The 24,855-nt window shown below is 38.0% G+C and overlaps 1 protein-coding gene across 1 annotated transcript in view; it reads left to right on the top strand.

Moving 5' to 3' along the window:
- Positions 1-24,855, top strand: part of LOC309572992 (dynein axonemal heavy chain 5-like) — a gene marked incomplete at both ends in the record, with an annotated part of 150,677 nt that overhangs the window by 104,582 nt on the left and 21,240 nt on the right. The window contains 11 exons of the mRNA XM_082281607.1: positions 687-881; positions 2,098-2,253; positions 2,532-2,714; positions 5,651-5,821; positions 6,248-6,626; positions 7,751-8,022; positions 9,910-10,071; positions 15,040-15,307; positions 17,235-17,356; positions 18,550-18,897; positions 23,546-23,734. Of these exons, the coding sequence (XP_082137733.1) occupies positions 687-881; positions 2,098-2,253; positions 2,532-2,714; positions 5,651-5,821; positions 6,248-6,626; positions 7,751-8,022; positions 9,910-10,071; positions 15,040-15,307; positions 17,235-17,356; positions 18,550-18,897; positions 23,546-23,734 (2,445 nt within the window). The remainder of the gene's footprint in view (positions 1-686; positions 882-2,097; positions 2,254-2,531; positions 2,715-5,650; positions 5,822-6,247; positions 6,627-7,750; positions 8,023-9,909; positions 10,072-15,039; positions 15,308-17,234; positions 17,357-18,549; positions 18,898-23,545; positions 23,735-24,855) is intronic.

Genomic DNA, 24,855 nt, shown 5'->3' with positions numbered 1-24,855 from the left:
TATTTTTAAAATTCTCAATACTTGCTAAGGTGCTTTTCTAAACTGGAGAGTTTGGCTTGCTATTTTCAGCACTGTTTTCTTCACATAGACAATTTTGAGAGGCCAGTCACTTTTCATAGTGAATATAATAAAGCAAGTTATTTGACAAGTGCAAATCAGACTTTAGGAGGATATGTGAACTGTGAAGGGTTTTGGCTTAGCAGCAATAACCTTTCATGATTGTTCACAGTTATGAACATGGTTATGTTCATGATCTATAGCACGTCTTCTTTATTCTCTTAAGTCTCCCACAGCCATCCTGTATTCATACTTGGAAGGCAGGTGGAAGCTCTTGTGAGAAAGATGACACATCCACTTGAACTTACAGGAAAAGAGCTTGCCAATACCAAAATCAGTTTGTCATTAGATATTGAACTGGCTTCCGAGTTTTTCTGGCACTCTTTGATGGACATCACAATCTCAACAGAATTCGCTTTCGTTACTGCTCAACTGCAATGATCAAGCCACTGAACTTTAAAGAAAAGAGAGTAAGCAATAACTACCAAATACACTATCATGCATTCTGATCAGAATAAGAAGAAAAACCATTCATGAGATGTTTTAGTATAGCTCCTCTAACTGGCACTTATTTTGTATTTACATATTTTCTACTGGTACTAATTTTGTAATTGCATATTTTCTATTAGAACTTGAACCTTACTGGTATGCTTGTTGACAACGCTACAGTGGGTGAATGGAACCTCCAGGGTCTTCCAAATGATGACCTTTCAATTCAAAATGGCATTATTGTCACAAAGGCATCTAGATATCCTTTGCTGATTGATCCACAAGGTCAAGGAAAAATCTGGATTAAAAATAAGGAAAAGAATAACAGACTTCAGGTAAATAGTTAATTTACAAGTTTTTTTAATGTGTGTGTCATTTGTGTCATCATACTTTGGCCATGTATAATTTAAATCTGATGTTTATTGGTATGCAGTTATGCAGAAACTAAAACAAGACTGGCACAGAACCTGTACCCTATATCAGGGTATCAATATCAGGGCAAAATAGCTTGGAATGATACGTTATGGCATATCTACTTTTATGATGAATCTTTTAATTGCTTGTCATAGTGAAAGAGAATCAAAGAGAGAAGTAAAAGGTTGTGTCTCATTCTCCACCTTCCTGGAGACTTGCATCTCCTCCTCTATATCTGAGTTCTCCCCAGTAACATCCGGGAGGAACAGAGTTATGTCAAGAATCTAAATACACAAGTGTTTAGACTATGGCTTACACCTGGGATACTGTAATTTGCTGTGTTCTTGTTAGTGTTTTGTAGTTGGTCACCCAGACACGAGCTTCATCCCTCAGCTGAATTTGAAATAAAAATGTAGGCAACATGCTATTTTGGTGGATACACATATGCCTACATTATAACAAACAAAAAGTGCAGAGTGGTGGAACAGAGTATTACTGGTTTAATACTGTGTAATGTGCCTCTAGATATTTTAATGATACCTTTTTCAAAGAGCTTTGCCTGCAAGACAAGGATTTATTTTAAAAACACGTCTATCCTAATTTTTTTTTCCTGGTAACAAAACCACCCAAAACCCATGACTTAAGAGATGTCTGGAAAGGCTATTCAATTATCATCTCAAAGGATTATGTTAATTATATTAAATTTAAATAAATGAAAAGGAGTCTGTGTGATTTTTAGCAATTTTAAGACTGGTGGAACTGAATTGGAAACTGAACGTCTGATGTCAGATCAGGCCTCCTATGTAACACTGGTTCCCTTTCTGAACTCCATAAATATATCCCTACTTTACTGTTCTAAACATAATACTATTTATATTTAGGATATATTAAGATATTACTATGATTATTTAGATATGAAGATAAATAAGCAAATAGATAACAACAAAGAAATGTGATCTCCTATCCTCCTAAGTTTAAAGCAAAACTTCCATTCATGTCAGCAGAGGCAAGTGTTGGTCCCTAAAATGTAATCATTTGTGTAGATATCCCAGGATAATTTTTTAGAGCTGCAATACATTTTATGCTGTTTTCCATGCGCTTTCAAATGCATGCTGTATGCTGACTCAATCTTCCCAGGTTACAGCTATGAACCACAAGTTCTTCAGAAGTCATATAGAAGACTGCTTGTCCCTTGGCCGACCTTTGTTAATTGAAGACATTGGAGAGGAACTTGATCCTGCTCTAGATAACATCTTGGAAAAAAATTTCATAAAATCTGGTTCTGCACACAAGGTAAGATGAATTGTAGACATAAAATTAAAACCCCTAAAATAGGACAGGTGTTGAGTATCAGGTAGTCTGAATACTGACATGATTCATATCTTTAAAACAGTTAGAAAATGAGTAGTGAACTCATGGGGTTGTTTGAGGGCCTTTTTTACTCTTAATCAGAAAGTTTAAAAAGTGTAAATGAAAATGTTAAAAAGGGAGTCAATAAGTTTTTCATTAGATAAAATAACAGTTTTTCTGAATTAGGCTTTTGAAAATTGAGAAATATGTTTTATTTTCAGGTCAAAGTAGGTGACAAGGAGGTAGATCTGGCGAAGGGGTTTACCCTCTATATGACAACAAAAGTGGCTAATCCTGTTTATACTCCAGAAATTAGTGCAAGAACAGCTGTGATTGACTTTACTGTTACTATGAAAGGGCTGGAAGATCAGCTCCTTGGCCGTGTCATCCTCACAGAAAAGCAGGTATTGAGTCTTGCAGTATTTGTATAGAGGGAAGTCTTGTTCAGTATCTGCACCAGGAGTGCATACATATTCAGTGGCTTGGTTGAAATCAAATGCAGGAACAGAAATGTGAATGAAAGTTTAAAGGTTGCTCATTTGCTGAAAGACAGTGTGGAGCTGTTTTTTAATTGAATGGGGGAACCTAAACATTTATTTTAAGATCTGGCCTTGGAAAGAGAAGAAAGAAAATTATTCATTAAAAATACATCATAGGCATATACATGACATACATAAAACAACTTTATTCCTTCATATACAGCAAGGGCTTCTTGTTCAGTCAGAAATCTCTTTTATTTCTGAATTCCTTTTTAAACTTAATTTGAATTACATGAAAAAATGCTTATGAACTTGAACTACTTTTGCCAGCCAGGCTCTAGTGTGCAAGGAGATAAAAGATTCTTAAGGAGCCCTGAACACTGACTTGACTCTGCTCTTACTAAAATTTGCATTGATTATGTGGAAGTTAATATAAGGAAGAAAATTCTCTCTCAGGTGAGAGAAAAAAACTAAGGTTTGGATTAGCAGAGCTGCTGCTTTCAGTAAGTAGCACAGGTAGACTTGCTCATGAGAGAAGAATTCCCTACCCACGGGAATTCACTCCTCCTCTGAATTCCCCAAAGCATATTCTAGTGTTCTTTAGCGGTGCTGTCAATTTCTCCAGCCAACACCCTTCCACTTTGCTCAAAATGAGCCTTTACTGAAGTAAGAACTGGTATTTAAGTGCCCTTCCTTCAGTCTGACAGCCAGAAACAGAGGCTGGAAAGTCATTGGAATACACAAACTTCCTGTGAATTGTTCCATGAAAAACAGAAAAACTGTAACAGCAGGTACTGGGGAAAAAATGGGGTGGGAAAAATGCTATGGATGCAAACCTTTTAATCTTTACTCCAGTAGATGTAGGTTTCTGTAAGCAAAATTGAACAGCATCAGCAGGAGTGAATGGGAGTATCCTGACTAACCTCTGAAGGGAGGGAGAGGTCTAAATCAAGATAGAAGTGAAATAGGTTCCTCATGACCTACATATAAAACTCCTCTTCCCACAAGATACCCTTGCTCTGTGTTTTTTTGTTTTTTTTTTTTCCTGTACAGAACTGTTAGAGAATTCATACTGAATGTGTGTAGCAGCACCTAGACTGCATTTTGGGTCCAAAATATAGTCACTGAAAAATATTCCTCCAGTGCTGTACATCAGCTGAAGAGAGTTGCAAAGGAACCTGGTTAATATCAGCACTACTTGCTGCACAGGGACGTGGTTGCAGCTGATCAACATTTATTAAACTTCTTTTGGCAGATATGAAGACATCATGGTTGTTCTGTCTCTTCTGTCTCAGTAAGAGATGAATGTTGTGGTGTAGGTAATCAGAGCCAATGGGATTCTGAAAAATTTAGTTCAAAGAAAAGACACAACATGAGCAGAGATTCTGAAGAACAGGTTTTCTATTATAAAGAGACAACTTTATGATCGCTGAGCTAAAGTAATAGATTAAAGGAACCAAGACATTCTTCAACATTGCTCTAGTGATCAATGAAATATGATCAAAGAAGTGTTTATTCTTCTCAGCTTTTTAGGTTGATCCTGTAAATATATATAAAAAAAATCAGCTTAATTTTGTACTTTGATAATGAAGTTGCTGCCACTATTTTTGTTCAGAACAGGTATTTTTATGTTACAAATATGGTTGTGAAGTTCCCTTGCAAACAAAAACTTGCACTTGGTATATTTGCTGATTTTCTGAAAGATGCCTTTTAAAGGTTTACAAATAGTATGGGTAAAGTGTCTGATCTTGGACAAGCACATCCTTATGTGGAATTTAGGCATGTAGTTAAATGTATTTTTGAGTGTTTTGTGGAAGTATTCCTTTTGTGTAGTTCTAATCTTTTTTTGCATTAATGGTATAGAAAGAGGAGTAAATGTAGAAAGCTGAATTACTGATGCTTAAGCCATTCCCCTCTTTTGGGAAGCAGTTACTTGTAGCTTCCACAGAGCTACACTCTGTAGCTCTAGAACATATTTCAAACAGGTTTCCAAATGAGAAGTTTGTGAAAATAAAGAAATTTGTCACTTCTTTGAAATACAGGAGAATCTCTCCTGTACTGTATAACTCTGTACATCTCCTTTTTTTTTTAACTTGACATGTTGACAAAAATGAAAATAAACTGAAGCCATAGGTGTAGATAGACTATTATTAACCACCCTTTTTTTTCGTATAGGAAAGTTGACTTGATTGATTATAATAAAGGCAGGCAGCAAGGGTATCCCTGAGTTGTGTAGACTGTGCAGTCTAGATGCCTCATTTCACTTGGCATTGTGTTGACTCGTCTGCCTTTGTTCTCTTGTCATTGTCTGTCTTGTAGAAAGGGCACAAAAATCCATATGACATAGATAATAATTGTAACACTTCCTGTTTTATAAGGAGTAGAGCATTGTATCTTTCAAAATCACAGAATTGTAGAAATTAGAAATGGAAAAGGTCATCCAGTCAACTTTGCTCACAATGTAAAATCCATCCATACAAAGCATCTTTCAGTCCTTTATCTGATTTAATTTTCAGTACTCAATGTAATGTGGCTTTTATCACTTCCTATTGGAAACTATCTTTAGTGGTTTGTGCACCTTACCAGGAGGAAGCTTTTCCTGGTAATCTGATATGTTTTCATTCTCCAGCATTTATGCTGCATTAATAAAAAAAATGCAGTATAAATTATTTTAATATATATATTCAGTGTGCATATAAATTATTTTAGTACAGAAATTTTAGTAATATTTCTGTATTTTATGAAAAAGGCAGCAAAGTCCCCAATCTGACATGCATGAAATCCCATGTTTTCTGTGTCTTTATAAGGAGTCTTTCTTTGAATTGATGTTAAAAATTCTAAGGCAAATTTCTTGAATACAGGAACTGGAAGCAGAAAGAATCAAACTGATGGAACAAGTGACATCCAACAAGAGGAAAATGCAGGAGCTTGAAGATAACCTGCTCTGCCGTCTAACCAGTACGGAAGGCTCGTTGGTTGAAGATGAGTCTCTGATACAAGTCTTAAGGATCACTAAAACAACAGCAGAAGAGGTGAATTTTGAATGTACTGATGATACATTTTGTAATTGTAATTTGGAGACTGTATGTATATAGATTTTCATTCCTGTTTTTTTTTTTTTTCCATTCAGAGCCACTATATAACATCTGACTTCTTAACAAATAAATAGTAGAAACACTAATTTTTTCTTCATAAAAAATTCCAAAATTAAACTGCTACCTGGGTACTGTTCTATATTCCAGGCATGTTTTGCAGGTGTAAATTTGAATCAATTCCCATTGTGAAAGGAGCTGGAACACATGAAGACACGATGCCTGTGTTAAAACAATGACAGAAGGAAGCAAAGCTCAACTAAAAATACTATTGTGATCTTAATCCAGACCTTTTCTTTTTGCCTGTGTAGTATAAATCCCAAGTAATACAACTTAATCTTCATGGTCTTTTCCATTAATTTTAAGGTCAGTGAAAAATTAAGCACAGCAGTGGAGACAGAGGTGAAAATCAATACTGCACGTGAAGAGTATCGGCCCGTGGCATGTCGTGGTAGCATCCTTTATTTCCTAATCGTGGAAATGAGCTCGGTTAATGCCATGTACCAAACATCCTTACGGCAGTTCCTTGGCATTTTTGACCTATCAGTGGAAAGATCTCGGAAATCTCAGATCACAGCAAAAAGGGTAATTTATATCATCGAGCATCTCACCTACGAAGTCTTCAAGTACACAGTTCGAGGGCTATATGAAAATCACAGGTTCCTGTTCACACTGCTTCTGGCACTGAAGATTGACTTGCAGGCGAAGAAAATTTCACACACTGAGTTTGAGACACTGATCAAAGGTAATTTCTCTGAAAATGTTCCTGTTTACATATGTTTGTGAACTGCCAAATTCAGATTTTGCAGTTCTTGCATTAATAATGTGTTATATCCTGTGGATCTACTGGTTTTTAACTGGTGAATGAAAGCATATGCAACCCAAGAAAGAATTAAGAGACACATTTTCTAAAACAAGAGCAATATAGATTATTTTTTATCAAAACAATGCTTAGATGAGGATTATTTTAACTGTTATACATTGCAAAAAGGGAAAAAATTAAGTCCATGACTTTGTAAGAGAACCTATAGTCTCTACCGTCTGCCTCTTTCTCAAGCTGCCACATCATCTGTGTCTGTGAGATTGTAGACAATAAGCAAAAGCTCTCTTGATGGCTGATGAGCAGGCATGTGAATGCATCAGGACTCTGTACCAGCCTTAAGTATCAGCACAAAAAAGTGGAAGTCTGTTACATGTTGGAAAACACTTATATTGCATTGCATTATGTCACCACTATATGTCACTACTCAGACACAAAGAAAAATTTTAGTAAGGTGTATAAAATTTGATGGGGGCTGACCTTACTGTCTGCAAGATAAGAGAAGTGCAACCTGGTACAAAGACAAGTACAGTCAGGTGCTTGGCATCCAAATATCTCAGTTTGTTTGGCAAGCACTGCGTAACTGTTCAGCTGTGGCTCAGCTGTGCTGGGTGTGCAAATGGGTGTGAGGCTGAGTGGTGGTTGAGCTAAGAGGCTGTTGACATTGCACAGTGCTGGAAATGAATGCACCATGTGCTTTCTTTTTCTTTAGTATAGATGAAAGGAGGCTCTACTAACCAGAGGTCCTTTCTACATCTGGTATGAAGAACTGGTTTTGAGTATACTTTTAGGTAGAAGTGTTTTATTCCAACTCTGCAGATGGAGTAGAAGCAGCACAAAAATTAGTGGGGTATCAGCTTTGGGAGGAACTGAAACCACTTCCCAAAAAGGTCTTTGTTAAATGATTCTTCCATGCAAATTGTAGGTCTCTGTATCCTGGTTTACATAAAATGTTACTCCCTGAATTATATAAATAAGTATTTTTTATTATTTGTCATTCTTCTGTTTAAAAATGTTTGGTTTTCTCTATAATACTTTTCACTTTGCAGGTGGTGCCAGCTTGGATATGAATTCTGTGGAACCAAAACCAAAAAAGTGGATCCTTGACACGACATGGCTCAATCTTGTGCAGTTATCTAGCTTGTACCCTTTCAATCAACTTCTGGTACAAATTGTTAAGAATGAGAAGTCTTGGAAAGCTTGGTTCGATGAGGAAGCTCCTGAAAAAGCTGTTATTCCTGATGGTTATGACATCTTACTGGATCAATTCCATAAACTGCTCCTTGTCCGTAGCTGGTGCCCTGATCACACCATTGCCCAAGTAAGATACACTTTTGTACAGTGGTTATGCCATGTGACATCTCCTGAAGAACTGCTAGTTCCAAACTTATGTTCTCTGAATTTCTTGTTACCATAGTATTTGTTGAAGAGTGAGCTATTTTGAAAAATCAGATATTGAAATGCTCATTAAAAATATGGGTGAAAACACTAATTTATTTAATTGCAATGAACTAGGAAGCAGGACATGGAACAAATGGAATCGGAGCTACAAGAATACAATTCTTTTTGTGTGGTGCTTTCAAAGTGGAGTCATGAAACCTGTAAAGAAGTTGCATTTCTTTGGAGAATCAAAAGAGACATCCCTATTCTTTTTCACAGAAGAGGTGGAAAAAGAACAATTCACTTTTATGACAGGTGCACTAAAACAGCAGATAAACTGTTTACTTACCCTCTCTACTGAGGAAGTAATAATTAAGGCTGTGTCGTGGCAAATCTCATAAAAGAAACTGCAGTAGACTAGCAGTTTGTCCACAGTCTGTGATATGTAGATTTTTCTTCTCTATGTAGGTGTAAAAGAGTCATATGAGCCTATGAGTATCCTCTTTTCACTTTTTTTTTTCTTTCTCTACTGGATAGTAGTTTTTCTCTCCTGTATATCTCAACTTTACATGTTACATGCTGTGATAGTATCTGTGTTGTATTTAGGGGACACCATATTTTCATGGACCTCTTCTTCAACAAGGCTTGCTCCATCCTTTTTCATTTTCTACTCCTCAATCAGGAAGTGGGAGAGAAGTAGGTGAGCTCCACCTGCCATAATTTAAACAGAGCAAAATAATAAAGCTGCTACTGCTTATTTATCAACACTTATCTATCAGCTTATTTATCAATTATTTATTTTTGTCTTGCACAACTATCTCTGAAAAAGAATGACTCTGAACAATGGTTTCAAGAAAAAGTAATATTTTAATTTTTGAGGAGAGAGGGTATCTCTTTTGTTACTCTCTTCTTTATCTCTTCTTTTCCTACTGTGTTATCCCAAGTATTAGAAATTTTACCTGTCTTCACTAGGACAGAATTATGTAATAAGGGATGACTGAGAGGGTTTTTCCTGCAATTGACATTTTCCTTGGTTCACCTTGTTCCTCAGGGCTTCTCATCATCATACATGCCTCAGAATCTGTGGTAGCCATTGCATAGCTAGGAAATTGCCTCAGTCAGAGAAGAATTTCATGCACTAGGGTATCTTTAGAAGTTCTTTTAGAAAATGTCTGTGAAAAGGAAAAAAGTAGAGGCATAAGGAAGGTTTGACCTTTAAGGATCAAGTCTGAGCTGAGTTTATGTTTTGTAGAAATAGATATTCAGCCTAAGAGACTTGAATTGGATAACCACTGGACAGGAGAATTTGTTTGAAGTTCCAATAAATATATGGGAGATTGTAACTGGGTCAGATGAAAGATCTGTCTAATCCACTATGCTGTAGAGACAGTGTCAACAATACACGCTTAGAGGAGCTGAGAATGGAACTGGTATAGAGAAACTCTTTTATTTGGCTATCCAAGTTTTAGCAGGCAGTAATTTAGGGGCAATGTCTGGGCTGTCCTCAGAGCTGACACTGGATCTATTCTGCATGGATTTTTTTTTTTTCAGTTCTTTAAAAAAACCTATTTAGCATGTTCTAACAACAGTGTTCACAGGATGGCTGTTCCATGAGCAGAATTCTTTCTCTTCTTTGTTTGAAGTTTGCTGCCGGAGAATTTCAATGGTTGCTTCCTGTGGGCTGTAACTTTTGTTATGCCAAAACTGAAAATTAAAGCTTAGACAATCATTGCCTTCCAGTGCAGGTGTTGGTAAATTCCACATCACTGGTTAATGCTAAGTTAAAAAAAGAAATATATATATTTTTTTCTGGTAACTTTTTTCCCAGGCTCGTCACTACATTGCAGAATCTCTTGGAGGGAAATATGCAGGATTTATTCTTGAAATGGAAGCAATGTGGAGAGAAAGTGACTGTCGAACACCTTTGACATGCCTTTTATCGGTGGGGTCTGATCCCACTGAAAATATAGAACGTCTTGCAAAATCAAAGGTATCCTCCTAAACTGAGTTTGCTAGATCTGATAAAGATATTTTTAACTCTTCTTTGCACTAGAAGTGGTATTTCCACATTTTAAAGAAGTTCAAATAATGATATTCATACTAGTGTTCTCTGGAAGTTAATTTTTGACCAGTAGCCAAAATGCATTTACTAAGAAGTAAAAATGTCGCAGTCTTGCTTTTTGCAGTGGTTTGATTGCAATGAGACCTCCATCTTTATCCAGCAGACTATGATAGTCTACTATGAGGAGAGGTACTGAGCTATGAGAACAAAGCAACGCTTGTAGTTTACATTGTGTTGCATTCACTGTAGGAGCTGGCAGTAATGATGATTACAAGAAGATACAGAAAAAAATCATAAATATGGTGACAAGAGATGCTAATTTTAACACCCTAGCATTCAGTCTGTGCACTTGCTGGAGACATTCAACATTTCCTACAGAACAGCATCACTTTAAGGCGCTCTGTGTACTGTTTTATGGTTCACAATGTAGATGCATGTAAAATTTTCCCAAGAAGATGTTATTTATGGTAGACCTCCATAAATTTTCCCCCTTGTTAGAATGCATCTTCATTTAATGGTGCAGAATTTTAGTATACACTGAGTAAGACATACTTGCAAAAGTGGGGAGGACCCACAAACCACTTTAGCTTATTAATTAGAAAGTGGAGATGCTTGTTCTGTTTGAAAATCAGTACCATTATTTGTCTGTCTGTGTTGAAGATGGCTTAAATTATGACCTCTCACTTAGTGTTTAAATTTAGGAATCTTAAATCTGAAGTCATTATTTTGATCCTTGTCTGCTGTCAGACCAAAAGTGTATTGCAGTGGTTTACTAGTTTGAAAACAAACCAGTGGGAGGCACCAAGTCAGAATAACAATTTAATGGAAATTAAAGAAAAGGAAAAAAAGTAAAAGAAAACACTGGTTCAAACTGACAGAGTCAAGGTACAACCTGACACCCTGTTAGGCAGGGTGGTGGTAGCAGTCTGGTAGAATGGTGGCTGCAGTCCTCTGAAGCGGTGATCCTGTAGTAAAAGAGTCTGCTCTTCCTCAGAAAGTCCAATGGTGGCTGTGTGGCTCCTGTGCTCTGGAAATCCAATGGGAAGGGTTGTTGTGGGAGCTTTGGGGTGGTTCGGTCGGTCGGGATGGACGGAGACGAGAGATCTCTGAAGTCAGATCTTGGAACATGCGGTTTATTGCAAAGGGCGTGGGTACAGGGGCACTGCTTAGAGCTGCAGCTGGCAGCTCCGAGCAGGCCCAAGAGAGCAAGAGAGTAAGCGGGTAAGTAAAGAGGGAGAGGGAGAGAGAGAGGAATGAGGGTGAAGAAGAAGTGATGAAGTCCTGGTTACAATACAATAAATCATCTTCTGTACTGAATATTCTAATTGTCACTAACCAATCTAATACAAGATACAAATCCTATAGCATTTACATACAGCCTATAAGAGTTCTTATATTACCACAGAGTGTTACATCTTAACTTCTAAAAACTACTCTTTGGACCCCTTCTGCTGAGCTAGTAGGGTCTGCTCTGACCCTTGGCCCTGCCTGCAAGCGGAGGGTATTGTTCAATCAAGAGGGGATTACCTTCAGTCGGTCATACCATTGTTTTCCAGTTGTTCAGTAACTAAGACTTGGTATTTCAAAAATGGCTTTCATTTCGATGTCGCCTGTAGTTTTCATATTCCCAAAATCTTTTGTCAGGCAATCATATTTATAAGGCTTTCCTGTTTCATCTTCCCCAACAGGTTGTCTCTGGTGTTCAGAGTCTCAGATTATATCCACGATGGGATGCTTGGTTCCTCCCTCTGGGTGGAGCATCTCACAATGGGGTAATGAGTCATGAGGCCAGGTGTTGATTGGGCTCATTAACAGAAGATAGTCCGGAGGGAGTTATCTCTGAGTCATGTGGCAGGACAATGATGGACCATTAACAGCAAGATAGTCTGGGGGGAGGAGGCAAGGAAACACTGCCCCACCTGGTTTCAACGGCTCATGAAGATGTTAATAGAATACACTGCAACCCAGGACAAGTGGACAGTCTTAATATATCTTCATGCTTTCAGGAAATGTGTATAGAAGAAATGGAAAGTGAGGTTGCAAAAGAGCTAAAGGGATTGCCTTGTTTATTCACACATGGTTTATGAACAAGGCAACATCAGCTAGGCCATCATAACCTGAAGTTCAACTCTAGTGTCACCTGTAAATATGAAGTCAACAACACTGTTTAACTGTAAAGTCCTTTCCTAATCTCTTGAAGTAAAGACCTAACCATGCAGCATATAGAAACCTTTAAAGTTTACAAAAGCCATCCAAATTCCACAAAAAAAATACAAACACAGGTGTTTTTTTAAAAAAAATGTATATAACAATGTGGAACTTGAGGAGCATTTCAGCAGTTCTTTATCTTTTGAAACAGGTATCTAGAAATAATTTAGTTTTCAGAAACGTTTGCCAGGGACCTTTGTGTTTAGTTTGCTAGTATGTCAGCAAATTGTATTTAGTTCCTGTCTTTCTTTGGGATTTCTCTGCTTTTTTCCAGACTAAATCTTTAATATAGGTTAGCTGTACCAAGGATCTGATCTTGGAGGGGGGTGGTGATGGTGCTGGGATTTTCTTCTTCTTAATGAAAAAAACTTGGACCTCTTTTTTCAATGATTTCCCTTTTACAGTCATGATTTATAGTCTTGAGATGGATTGCCAGTTCTGATGGTACCTCTAAGTATGATATTAACAGCATAAATCAGTTTTCTGCAGTTGGTAATGTTCAAATTTGTGTCCAGAATGTATTTTTCACTCTAAAATTTAGTTGTTCAGGTGGCCTTCTCCCAAAGAAATGAGAACAGTATCTGTGGCTACTGAGCTATATAACCTCGTTTATAAACCAAACAAGCTCTATCTTAAAAATAATTGCATTTCTGCCCCCCTTTACTTTCACTCTAAGATGGAGTGAAAATGTAAGTTTCAGGAATAAAATGAAATTTCTTATACCAGCACTTTGACTCCATTAAAATCAGATTTTTTTTTTTTTTTTTTTTTTTTTTTTTTTTTTTTTTTTTTATTGTAGAGATAGTTTCTTCTTTCAGGGAATGGTGCACAGAAACTTCAACAGAACTGTCAGGGCCACTGTGGTGACTAAAATGCCAGCATTTTCATCTGTATAGTAATGTATTAAGATGACATGGATATGCTGATATGACTCACTACTGAAAGAAACATTCTCTATGCAGACATTTTGATAGAGTTCTTTCAGAATGGGTAAAATGAGGACAATTCATAGTGAAAAATATTTTTTCCTTCTCTCGATGTTTCCATAACCTTTAATGATTGTACATTTGAGAGGTAACATTGATGAGAAGAGCAAATGATGAAAAGATGCTTTGTTAGGGAATAATGTACCTGCTGAATGCTTATGCACTCTTATGCAGGGGTAGTCATAGTCTTTGACTTAAGGGGGTGCTAGCTGTACTCAGATACATCTTAGAAAAGGTGAAGTTTTTTGGTCCTCTGGCACGTAGCCAACTTCACAGGCTTTCAGCTTTGCTTCTTTTAGCTACAGTTTCAGGTTTCACTGACCTGAGAGTAGAGTTTAACTGCTTTCTTATCTTTGGCATTCTTGCCTCCTTAAATCTTGCCAGGATATGGGGGATCATATACAGCAGCTGTATTTATACTGTTCTGTAAAATCAGGTCAGGGCCCATGCTCTGACCCTAAGGCCAAATGACCCAGCACAGTTTGTGTCCGTATGCTTAACCTTCTTCTCCTGCAAAAGTAGGGCAGCCTCCTCCATGCTGTTTAGGAGCAGATGTCTCCCTTCTCTTCTGTTTCACAGTGAGAGAGTCTGAGCAGCTGTACAGGTCAAGATTAACCTTTGTAGCTCTCAGCCAGCTGAAGGCAGGCCCAGATTGATAATGCAGCTCATCGTTCATTGCATGAGGGGTACTCAGCTGTAGGTCTTGAACATTAAACTGTCCACGAAACAAAGTCTTTTCACCTATTCTTTTGCCCTCAATATGTATGCAGAATAATATGTTTAACTGTGTTTGATAGTTCTGGTTTTCTCTGGCAGGAGTTAGGCAGACAACCTGAGCCAGATTTAAAAAGTACAAGAGTAACAAGAACAGTAAGCACGAGAGGATCTGCCTGCACGTTACTGACAGAGCTGTGTGGTCCTGATCTCAGGCTTATCTATTTCAGATCCCCTTGTGACAGCTTGTATCATCCTCTGGTTTTCTGAACAGCTGGCTTTATTCTCCCATAGCCTCTGGAGAAGAGACCATAAACTTCCAGAATTCTAATGTTTGCATTTATAAGCTTTGTCTCTTCTGAATCTAGATCTGCTCGAGATCTGCTAGAGCTAGCGGATCACCAGACTAGAATCCTCTGAATCAGTGGCTCCACAGCTGCCATTTAGCAATACAGGATGTTTCCTGAGCAATGCTTAAATGTGAACCAATGTTTCCTGTCCTACCTGATTCACCAACAGTTTTCCTTTAAATGCAATATGTTCAGACAGTAAAATGTCACCAGAAATGCTGGGTTTACACGGTGCGTTAATTATTATCTGCTCATCTCAAGATAGTCCACATCACAGGAAAAAGAATGGTCAGGCTGTATTTATGTCTTGCTTTATTTGGAAAACTTGTGAAAAAGCTGAAAAAGTGTTTCAGTTGTCTTATCCCATAGATTTTGTTAGACCAGCAAAAAGATATTATTTCCAGTGGGTGTAGTTTTCTTCCAACAGGTGGAAGATAAGAAGAACTTGAAGGGTTTTACTTTTTTGTTTGTTTGTTTGTTTTGCTTTCTTTACTCTGCTTTAATATAATCAGTCTCCATTTTTATTGATGGTTTTCTTTGTGGCAGAATATCACTACACATGGATCTATGGAACCAATACTTCCTGCGTATAGTTCTAAGGAACTACATACAAAATGAACTTTCTTTTTTACTTTTAGAACGTTCCATGTCGTGCCATTTCAATGGGTCAGGGCCAGGAAGCCCATGCAAGGCACCTGTTAAATCAGTGCATGCAAGATGGAGGATGGCTCCTTCTACAGAACTGCCACCTTGGCTTGGAGTTTCTTAATGAATTAATGGACACCATCATGACAAAAGAGTCTGTGAGTGAAGATTTCAGAACCTGGATCACTACAGAGACTCACCCAGAGTTTCCTATTAATCTTTTACAGTCCTCTATAAAATTTACCAATGAACCTCCTCAAGGTAGGAATGACTTCCCTTCCCACTGGAGAGATCACTGCTGGTCCAGGAAGGTTGGGCAGAAAGTAATGCTGGTTTCACTGTGCAGTTACTTGCAGCTGCCAGTCTTGGACAATACTGACCTGTGTCCCTGGGCATCCCCCGGTCTTCTGGACCTCCATGCACCTCCTTAGGTCCAGGATCTTTCCCCACTTCCACAATGTTTCCTCATATTCAGATGTTTATCTCATGTTTTCTGGGCCTCTGAGCCCCCAGTTTTCCTAACCTAAGTAGCCTATGTGCAGAAGCACAATGTGAGATCTGCATCTTAACTGGCAGTTTGGACTCATGTTTCTATATTAATAGGAGTGCAGGAAAGATATGGAATGAGTCCAGTGAGAGCCCACAAAGATGCTGAAGGGATTGGGGATCATGCTATGTGAGGAGAGGATGATTATTAAACTTAGAGGAGAGAAGGGGTATCTTATCAGTGCATATAAATAAATAAATATGCACTTTATATATATGTGTTACCACTGATTCAAGTTGATGATGTCAGTAGGAGCTGAGAATTTTTATCCAAGGTCCTATTTAAAGCTTCAGACATTTAAACCTCTTATTTCAGTATTTAGCTTCCTTTGAACATTAGTAAGATGTCTACAAAATATTTGATCTTATGAAAAACATCCTGTTTCAGCATTTATACTCCATCTCAAGAGAAGATAGTCAGTCTTTTGATAAAAATTTCTTACTTCTTCCTCTTCTCCTCTCCCCCTTTTAAATTCAGAGCTCAGCATCTTTTTATTGCACAGTGGCCCACCCCTAATGATTCTAGTGGTAACAACCTATAGTTCCAAGAGGCTATTTTAGAAGTCAAGTTATAGCAAATTTGCAACTTGCATTTAGTGACATAAAAAAGCCCAGTGTAAAAAATTTAAGTCAAGATGAAATATAGATACTTTTAGTTTTCTAAGACTGTCCTGCCACACTGCTAGCACAATATGATAAGACATTTTTGTTTGATTTTGGAACTCTCTTATGATACCTTTTCAATATTTTGAAAAACTATTTGTTTGAATATTGTTCTACAGAATCTTTGTGAAATATGAACAAAGAAAAGTACTTTTATTGTACTTTGTCATAGGAAGTAGGATGGCTTGGACAGTCTATTCCCTGCACTTGAAATCTGTCCTTCTAGACTCGTGTGATGTTGATTAGGTGGAAGGTATCATAAGAGGGACCTGATGTCAGTAACTCATGCTCGGGTTGTCTGCCCAAGGCAGAAGATGCTTGAGTAGCACTGCCTGAAAACATCTGGGAGTAGTCAAGCTTATGTATTCCATGGAAGCTGAGACTGTATCAGTATCAACTGCCTGAAGCTGCTCCTGGGATATGAAATGTCAATGCTCAAACAAACCTCCACAAGTATTAGTATTTGCACTATGAATTTAGGTTCTCATCTCTGTCACCTTGGTGCCTGTAGGCCAGATGGAGAACCTGCACACAGAATTTTGAGATTTTTATAGGAATCAAATCTAAACAAAATTATCTTAAGTAAAACTAAAATCTCATAAGTAAATATCAAAACAAACTCTTGGATACCAGTGCTATATTTCATATGATGTTAGGTGTCTTTTTCATTGCCATATAGTTGTGAAATATTTTTTTTTATGTTTCAGTTGTTATTGGGAACATTTAGAATACAATTATTTAATTTCAATTCCTTCCAGACTCTTGAAATTAATTTGTTGTATTATCTACCTAAAAAAAAATGTTATTGAAGTTTGCCTGCTATGACCAGCTGATCAGGTAATTGATTCTAAGATATTATTTGAAGGTGTAAGTAAGATGATACTGCAAATTAGAATAGAGAATTATGCTTAACAGGTTGGATTTATGGATTCCATTTTTTTTTTTTTTTACTAATGTATTGCACTTTTATACTTTCTAGGTGTGAAAGCTGGCTTGAAACGAACATACTCAGCTGTAACTCAGGATCTGCTAGATGTGAGCAAAATGCCACAGTGGAAACCATTGCTATATGCTGTAGCATTCCTTCACACAACTGTTCAGGTTTAAGAATATATTTATTTTCTTCTGTCGTAAATCCATGTTTTATTTATTAATGAACCTTGTTATTAAATGAAAAACATTTTTAAAAGGGCAGTCCCATGTTGGCAAATTAACACAAGTAAAATAAGAAAGAGAACAACATATGTCTATTACTGCAAATGTGTTAGAACTTAAAATTTTGCTCATGTTGGTCCTGTAACTCCAACACGGATGGTATTTCAGAGGAAAAAAAGGACAATCAAGCAGTGGTCAATTAGAGTTACTCTTCTATTAAAGTCTTGACTGTGTGATCTGTCTTTCAACTAACTGGACTTCTACTAATATTTTAAATCATAAAAGCCTATTAAAGAAATTTACAATTTATGGTTTGGAAAACCATAGTCTTAAACTGCTGCATTCACAATGAGAAGATACAAGAGAGTGAATATAAATCCTTTCTGCTCTGAAACCTGTAGGAGGAAATGAAAGTAGATTTTGGGTCTTGACTTTCAGGACTTCCATTAAAGAAAGTGCTTTATAGATTAACCACAACTTTTCATCATCCTATCAATAGATCTTGCAGTATCCTTCGTTTATATTTGGAGCCTGGTTAATTTAGCTCTGTGGCATCCATGCACTGATATATTGTGGTCCAGTGGAAGCCTGTGCTACGTTTTTTTTTGTATCATTTTGGTGTCACTTCTTTCTTGGTGGAAATTAAAAATTTGCAATTACCAGATATTGCCCTAACAGCTATATACTGCCAGCTGAGTCTGTAAATTATTCACTAAGAAGCAGTTTTTCCTACTTCCATCTGCACCATGCAGAGACAGCAGTGACAGGAATATATCTAGTCCATAGGAGGACCACACACAATAATCATGGCTGACGAATTTGGACACCTTGCCTCAAACACTAGCTTAATTTTTGAAATCCAAAAGCTATAATTCTACACTCAGAGATTTGCTGCACTTAAAAAAGAGATTTTTTTCTTTGTGAAAATGTTAATATTCCTATTCTTTGTTTGTATGGGGAGATAATTAATCATGTGTTCGGCATTGTGTGTGTTAATTTTTTTTTTTAAAAAGTTGATGAAGTAGAATTCCAGATGGACTACTGCATTCTTAACATATTTCATGTATTCTTCTGCACTTAAGTTTTCTCCACAATTACTATCAATCAGTCTTTTACCTTTAACTCCAACTCTTTTACAGGAAAGACGAAAGTTTGGCCCATTGGGCTGGAATATTCCTTACGAATTTAATCAGGCAGACCTCACAGCCAGCGTGCAATTTATCCAGAACCATTTGAATGATGTGGATAATAAACATGGAGTGAACTGGAGCTGTGTTCGCTACATGCTTGGAGAAGTGCAGTATGGTGGCCGTGTCACTGATGACCTCGACAAGGCACTGCTGAATACATATGCAAGAGTCTGGTTTGGAGAGCACATGTTCAGTGAGAAATTTTGTTTCTACAAAGATTATGCTATTCCAAAAGGGAACACAGTGGAAGACTATCTCCAGTACATAGAGCAGTTGCCAGTAATTGATACACCAGAGGTAAAAGATTTTAATATACTAAAGGGAGTTTTTGTCAGATGAGTAACTTAATGAGGTGGGGTTTTTTTCAGAATCGTGTATGCAGAGGTCAAGATTAGTGGGCAGACCATCATAATGGGTATTCAGTGTAGATCTGCTGACCAGGAAGACATAGATGAGGCCTTCTTCAAACAATTAGAAAAAGTCTCATATTCACAGGCCCTGGTCCCCATGGAGGACTTTAACAACCCCAATTATCTGCTGGAAAGTTGATACGGCAAGGGTCAAGCACTCTTATCAATGTGCATGAAAACCTGTTGGAATGCTGTGAAGATGGAGCCAGTCTTTTTGATAATACCCGGTGAAGGGACAAGAGGCAATGGGCATAAATTAAATAACAGGAAATTCCTTCTGAGAACAAGAGAACCCTTTTTAAGGGGAGGTGATAAAACTGGATAAAACTGGAAGTTTGCCCTGAGACATTGGGACATCTCGATCTTTGTGGACATTGAAATCTCAATTGGACACTGTCCTGGAAACACTGCTCTAGCTGACCCTGCTTGAGCAGGTGATTTGGACTAGATGACCCTCACATGTCCCTTCCAAACCAAACTATTTTGTGGGTTCACAATTCTGTATGGGATTGAGCAGACATGCAATCTGAGAAATAATGAAAGTAAGAACCCCTATGGTCTCCCTTTGCAAGTTATAATTAGGAGCTTATTCCATTTTGACAACAGAAAGATACAGATGTTGCCATGAATTGCTGGGGTGGAGTGCAGGGCAGCTCCTGGTTGTACCCAGTTTTACATGGCGCAATGTGTGCATACCACAGTGGTCACAGTGATTGGAGGATGGTGACTTTCTCCTCCCTCCAGTACAAGCACATATGATGGAGTTAGTTGAAACTGAAACAGAAAAGAATCCTCTGGAAAATTGAAACAGAAGTGTACGGTCTGGATTTTTGTCTCATTTCTATTAAGTTGATAAATGCCATTGGAAATAAGTTCTATTAAAATTAAATAGATGGAACAGAACAGAAAAAACTGGTTTTCACTTACTGATAATGTGCTGGATGAGAGGATGAGAAGTTTCCAAGGTCATAAAATAAGCTTGGAAAGTTCTGAATCTCTGAAGGTAGTGAAAGCAGAGTGCAAAGGTATTTGTACCAGCAATGATGCGCCTTTTCCAAGTGAGAATAAATGCAGACATGATAATGCATCAGTGGGATCCATTTGAGCCCAGATCATGAAGTGGTTCCTATCAGCATATGAACCTTGGCTCTATCAGATTTCGGGTGCTGCTTTCATGGATCTGCTTTTTTAAGCACTTGAGAACCTATCTCACAATGCTGCAATGTATTTTTAAAGTGTTTTGATGCCTGTTGAAAAGTCTGTATGTGGTTTGAGGCAGGGGAATTTTACCTTTGGCTTTTATGTAAATAAGAGCAAGTGCAGGAATGCAAACATCTTTTTTTCCTTCACATTTTCACTTGTTAAGAAGAAAGCTATGACTTTCTTCTGTCATTCTAAAATCTGTCAAAATTGCTTATGAAAATCTTCAGCCTTTTAATCTCTCAATCTTCTTTCTTTCACAAAGCGTACTGTGCTGGTCCAAACAGTGTATCCTTGATTCATTCCTTTTCCATTTTTAGTTAAGAAAGAAAGACTGAATAGGTCTGCTTGCTATGTCCTTGCTCTTTTGATGAAATTTCATCCTCTGAGCAGAATGAACACTGACTTCTGAGGAGGGCAATGAACTCGGTGTATTGGGTTAGCATGGAAAGGTTTCAGTAGCAGGGGGGGCTACAGGAGTGGCTTCTGAGAGAAGCTGCCAGAAGCTTCCCCCATGAGTGACAGGGCTAAAGCCAGAGGGCTCCAAGATGGACCTGCTGCTGGCCAAGGCCGAGCCTGTCAGCAGTGGTGGCAGTGCCTCTGGGATAACATATTTATGAAGGACAAAAATATGCACATGAACCCTCAGTCCGAGAGAGGAGTGAGAATATGTGAGAGGAGCAACTCTGCAGACACCAAGATCAGTGAAGAAGGAGGGGCAGGAGGTGCTCCAGGTACGGGAGCGGAGATTCCCCTGCAGCCCGTGGTGCAGACCATGGTGAGGAAGCTCAGCCCCCGCAGCCCATGGAGGTCCACGGTGGAGCAGAGATCTACCTGCAGCCCAGGGAGAACCACACACTGGAGCAGATGGATGCCTGAAGGAAGTTGTGACCCTGTGGGAAATCCATGATGGAACAGGTTCCTGCAGGACTTGTGGCCCCATGAGGAGAGGAGTCCACACTGGAGCAGATGCGCTGGCCAAAGTTACGACCCCACGGGTGACCCATGCTGAAGTAGTCTGTTCCTGAAGGTCTGCACCCTGTGGAAGGGACCCATACGAGCAGTTCAGGAGGAACTGCAGCCCATGGGAAGGACACACTGGAGAAGTTTGTGGAGGATTGTCTTATGTGGCAGGGACTCCATGCTGGAGCAGGGGAAGAGTGGAAGGAGTCCTGCTCCTGAGGAGGAAGGAGTCGAAGACAATATGTGATGAACTGACCACAAATCCTGTTCCCCATTCCCTGTCTCCCTGTGCTGCTGTGAGAGGGAGGAAGTAGAAAATTTGGGAATGAAGTTAAATCCGGGAAGAAGGGAGGGGTGGAGGGAAGGTATTCATAGGATTTGGTTTTGTTTCTCATGATCATACTCTGATTTGATTGGTAATAAATTCAATTAATTTCCTCAAGTCAAGTCTGTTTTGCCTGATGATAACTGATGATTGATCTCTCCCTGTCCTTATCTCACACCATGGATTTTTGTTATAATTTCTCTCCCCTGTCCAGCTGAGGAGGGGATGATAGAGGAGTGATTTCAGAGGAGTGTATAGCTTTAGCAATTGGTTTTGAGGATTCATAAGGCTAAAAATCCCTGAAAGACAGAATCCAACATTCTCTTTTTAAACAACATTCCCAGAGATTTTGGATCAAAAAGAATGAGAGATTTGGCTCCTTGATTAATATACAGGACATTCAGAAAACTGGTCCACCCACTGGTTTCTTTTTTCTTTTTTCTTCATACATCACTTACATAAAACCATAGGACCAGAGCTGTCTCCCATGTCTCCCTGTCTTTGTTAATATTGCTCCAATGTTTAAGATAGCCCTTGGACTAGCACATCAATTTACATTCACATATATAGCAGATATTCTTCATGGTGCTAACTTGGGCTATAACACTGCCACAAAATCTGCTAGAGCAAAACCAAACAATTAAGCCCTCACTGTGCAAGAGCAAAAGCAGAAAAGAGTGTGTCTTCAAATTTGTATTTCCTTCCACACAGAATACGAGTGCAATAAAGTGTGTTGGTATTTTTGCCTTTTACAGCTCTAAATATTTAGTTTGAGTAAACTGCTATGTGCAAAACATTAAATCCTGTCTGGAATCTACCTACAAGGTATTATAGTCACACCATCTCTCAAATGTGGTATCAGGTCTGTAGTGCGTTCTTTGTGCTGTTGTAGGGATAAGATCCCCAAGTGGTGTAAATCAGTGCACCTTTGCTGGTTTGGCACCAGTGCAGCCACTTATATCCCATGTCCCTGAGTTTTTAGGTTTGCAAGTAAAACAATATTAAATGGCCCTTTTAATTCTGTATTCAGAGTATGTAAATACTGGTTTCTAGAAGTGTCTTCCTGCAATATACCAATTCTAATGTAAAACATGAAAACTGAATATAGGAAAAAATGTGAAAAATGAGGAACAGAAGATTGCTTGGCTTTTGTGCTCAGTTTGAGGGCAAGCCTTCCTCGTTGTTGGATCAGTGGTTCAAAGTTTGTAAGAGATATGTAATAGCTATAATTAAATGAGGGCTGGCAAAATAAGTCACAGTACATACAATTCCTCCTGGAGAAGAGTTGCAATTGTCAGTCTGACAATTATAGACTTACTGATATTTCGGTGGAAGTTTCTGAAAAAGCTATTATCATTCAGACAAAGGGCAGCTTTGCAGTAATTCTGTGCTAGCTGTATCTTAAATAAAATAACTCAATTTCAGGAGAAGGAGAAGTAAGGAGGGGGCAACTTCAAGCAAAAATAAATGAACCATAAAATAACCTAAATATATCACCATTTTTAAGTACTTCAGATGTGGGTATTTTTTTATTCACCATGCTAAATGCCTTATTGGCCTAAGAGACTGAGTAAAGCAGAATATGCTAGAAGCGTTGACTGGTCTGATAATCAGGGGAATCTACTTGAGCTGGTACAACAGCAATAGACACATTGAGACAAAGAACTAGTGGTAAGGGGTCAGTGTCCACATGTGGCATGTTTCCAACAAGCTCTAGTCTGAACCAGTGGAAAGGAATCTGTTCTCACTCCCTAATGGCATTCCACAGCATGATCTATGTGAAGATACCCAGATCAGTTGAAAAACCCCCCACTGGTATAAATGAAAACACTTTTTCATATGCAGCCTGTGTTAATGTTTTGTGTAATTTGGGTTTGGTCCTTGGCCATTTAAATGGATGAACTTCCACTGACCTGTTCATATCTAGTGTTTCATAGAGCTGAGAATTTTCCTCCTTGCTTATCCATTTTCATGCATTCTTTCATGTATATACTTTTAGAAGGAAAATCACTTTTCCCCCCCAAATTTTTTTACATTTTACTTTAAGGTATTTGGACTTCACCCTAACGCAGATATAACTTACCAGACCAACCTGGCTAATGAGACATTTAGTACCATAGTGAGCATCCAGCCCAAAGACAGCAGCACTAGAGGGGGAGAAACACGGGAAGCAGTGGTGCAGCGTCTTGCTGATGAGATGCTAGAGAAGTTACCTCCCGACTATAACCCTCATGAGGTATGTGCTACTTTATAAAACAGATGTTTTATGTATGCATGCATGCATGTACATTTGTGTTTTATAAGTTTTATTGAGCTTCTTAAATTTAACTGGCATGTGTTTTAAAAAGGTCTTAAAATTATGCATAAGGGCTTATAAGTCTGTTTTGGTTTATTATCTAAAATATTCCTACTTCAGAAATACTTATTTCAAATGCCACAGTCCACTTCATTAGTCACCTAAACTCAGAAGACCCATTAAAGGCTCCAGAAAGTTATTGCTTTCCTTAGAAGCTTACCGAAGGAGCCTGGTGTCTTCTTCTGAAGGACTGGTGATCCTATAGTGGTTACAGCATTCAATTTACCTACTCCCACTATGACACCACCATGAGAAGAGTGAATTTTATCACTGACTTTTTCATGATCCAGATTTTTTGGGGTCTGAGCCATAAGAGGTATCTTTGTCAATCTTTTCTTGCAGTTTTAATTAACAGTCCCATTAAATGGAAAAATCCAGCATAGAGACTCTTGCATCAGTTTATAAGTAGGATCTGCTGTCTTGCCAAGTGTTTCAGGAACGCTAAATGTTGAAAAGCCCTCATTTCTATGAGTTTATTCTTTACAATTGTTTTGCATTGACAGTGCCTTTTTTTGCCCCCCGGTTGTAGTTCAAGCTTGTCAAATGCTCAGTATGAATTGCAACTTGTTATGCATGCTTTATTTTCTTCTCTGGCCAACTTAGAATGTCCACCTAAGTAACAACTAATAGTATTGGGGCCCTGGCAATATTTCCTGTCCTCTCCTCTACTATTAATCTCAGATTTAATGTGTCTTGTATAAATAGCCACTTTTGTACTGTCATAATTCAGCTCAGAATTTCTCTTTTCGTTCCCTTGTTGTCAAGCTACTTATGATCTGCAACTTTTTTTGGTGAGGTTTCCTAGCATCTATCTCCATATTGTTATTTTTCCATCCATCCCTGCTTGTGTCTCTCATTTTTGTCACCTTCTCATTGATTCTTAGTGATAGCCTATAAATAATTCATTTGTAAAATTTCTTAAGAATGGAGTTCAGTTTTCTATTTTTCATATTATTATTTAATAATGAATAAATACTAGAAATATAAAATAAAATGAAATC

The sequence above is a fragment of the Coloeus monedula genome (genome assembly GCF_965178545.1).
Source record: "Coloeus monedula genome assembly, chromosome: 1".
NCBI lineage: Eukaryota > Metazoa > Chordata > Aves > Passeriformes > Corvidae > Coloeus > Coloeus monedula.
The sequence above is the reverse complement of the archived record's forward strand: the minus strand, read 5'-3'. Positions and strand labels throughout refer to the sequence as shown.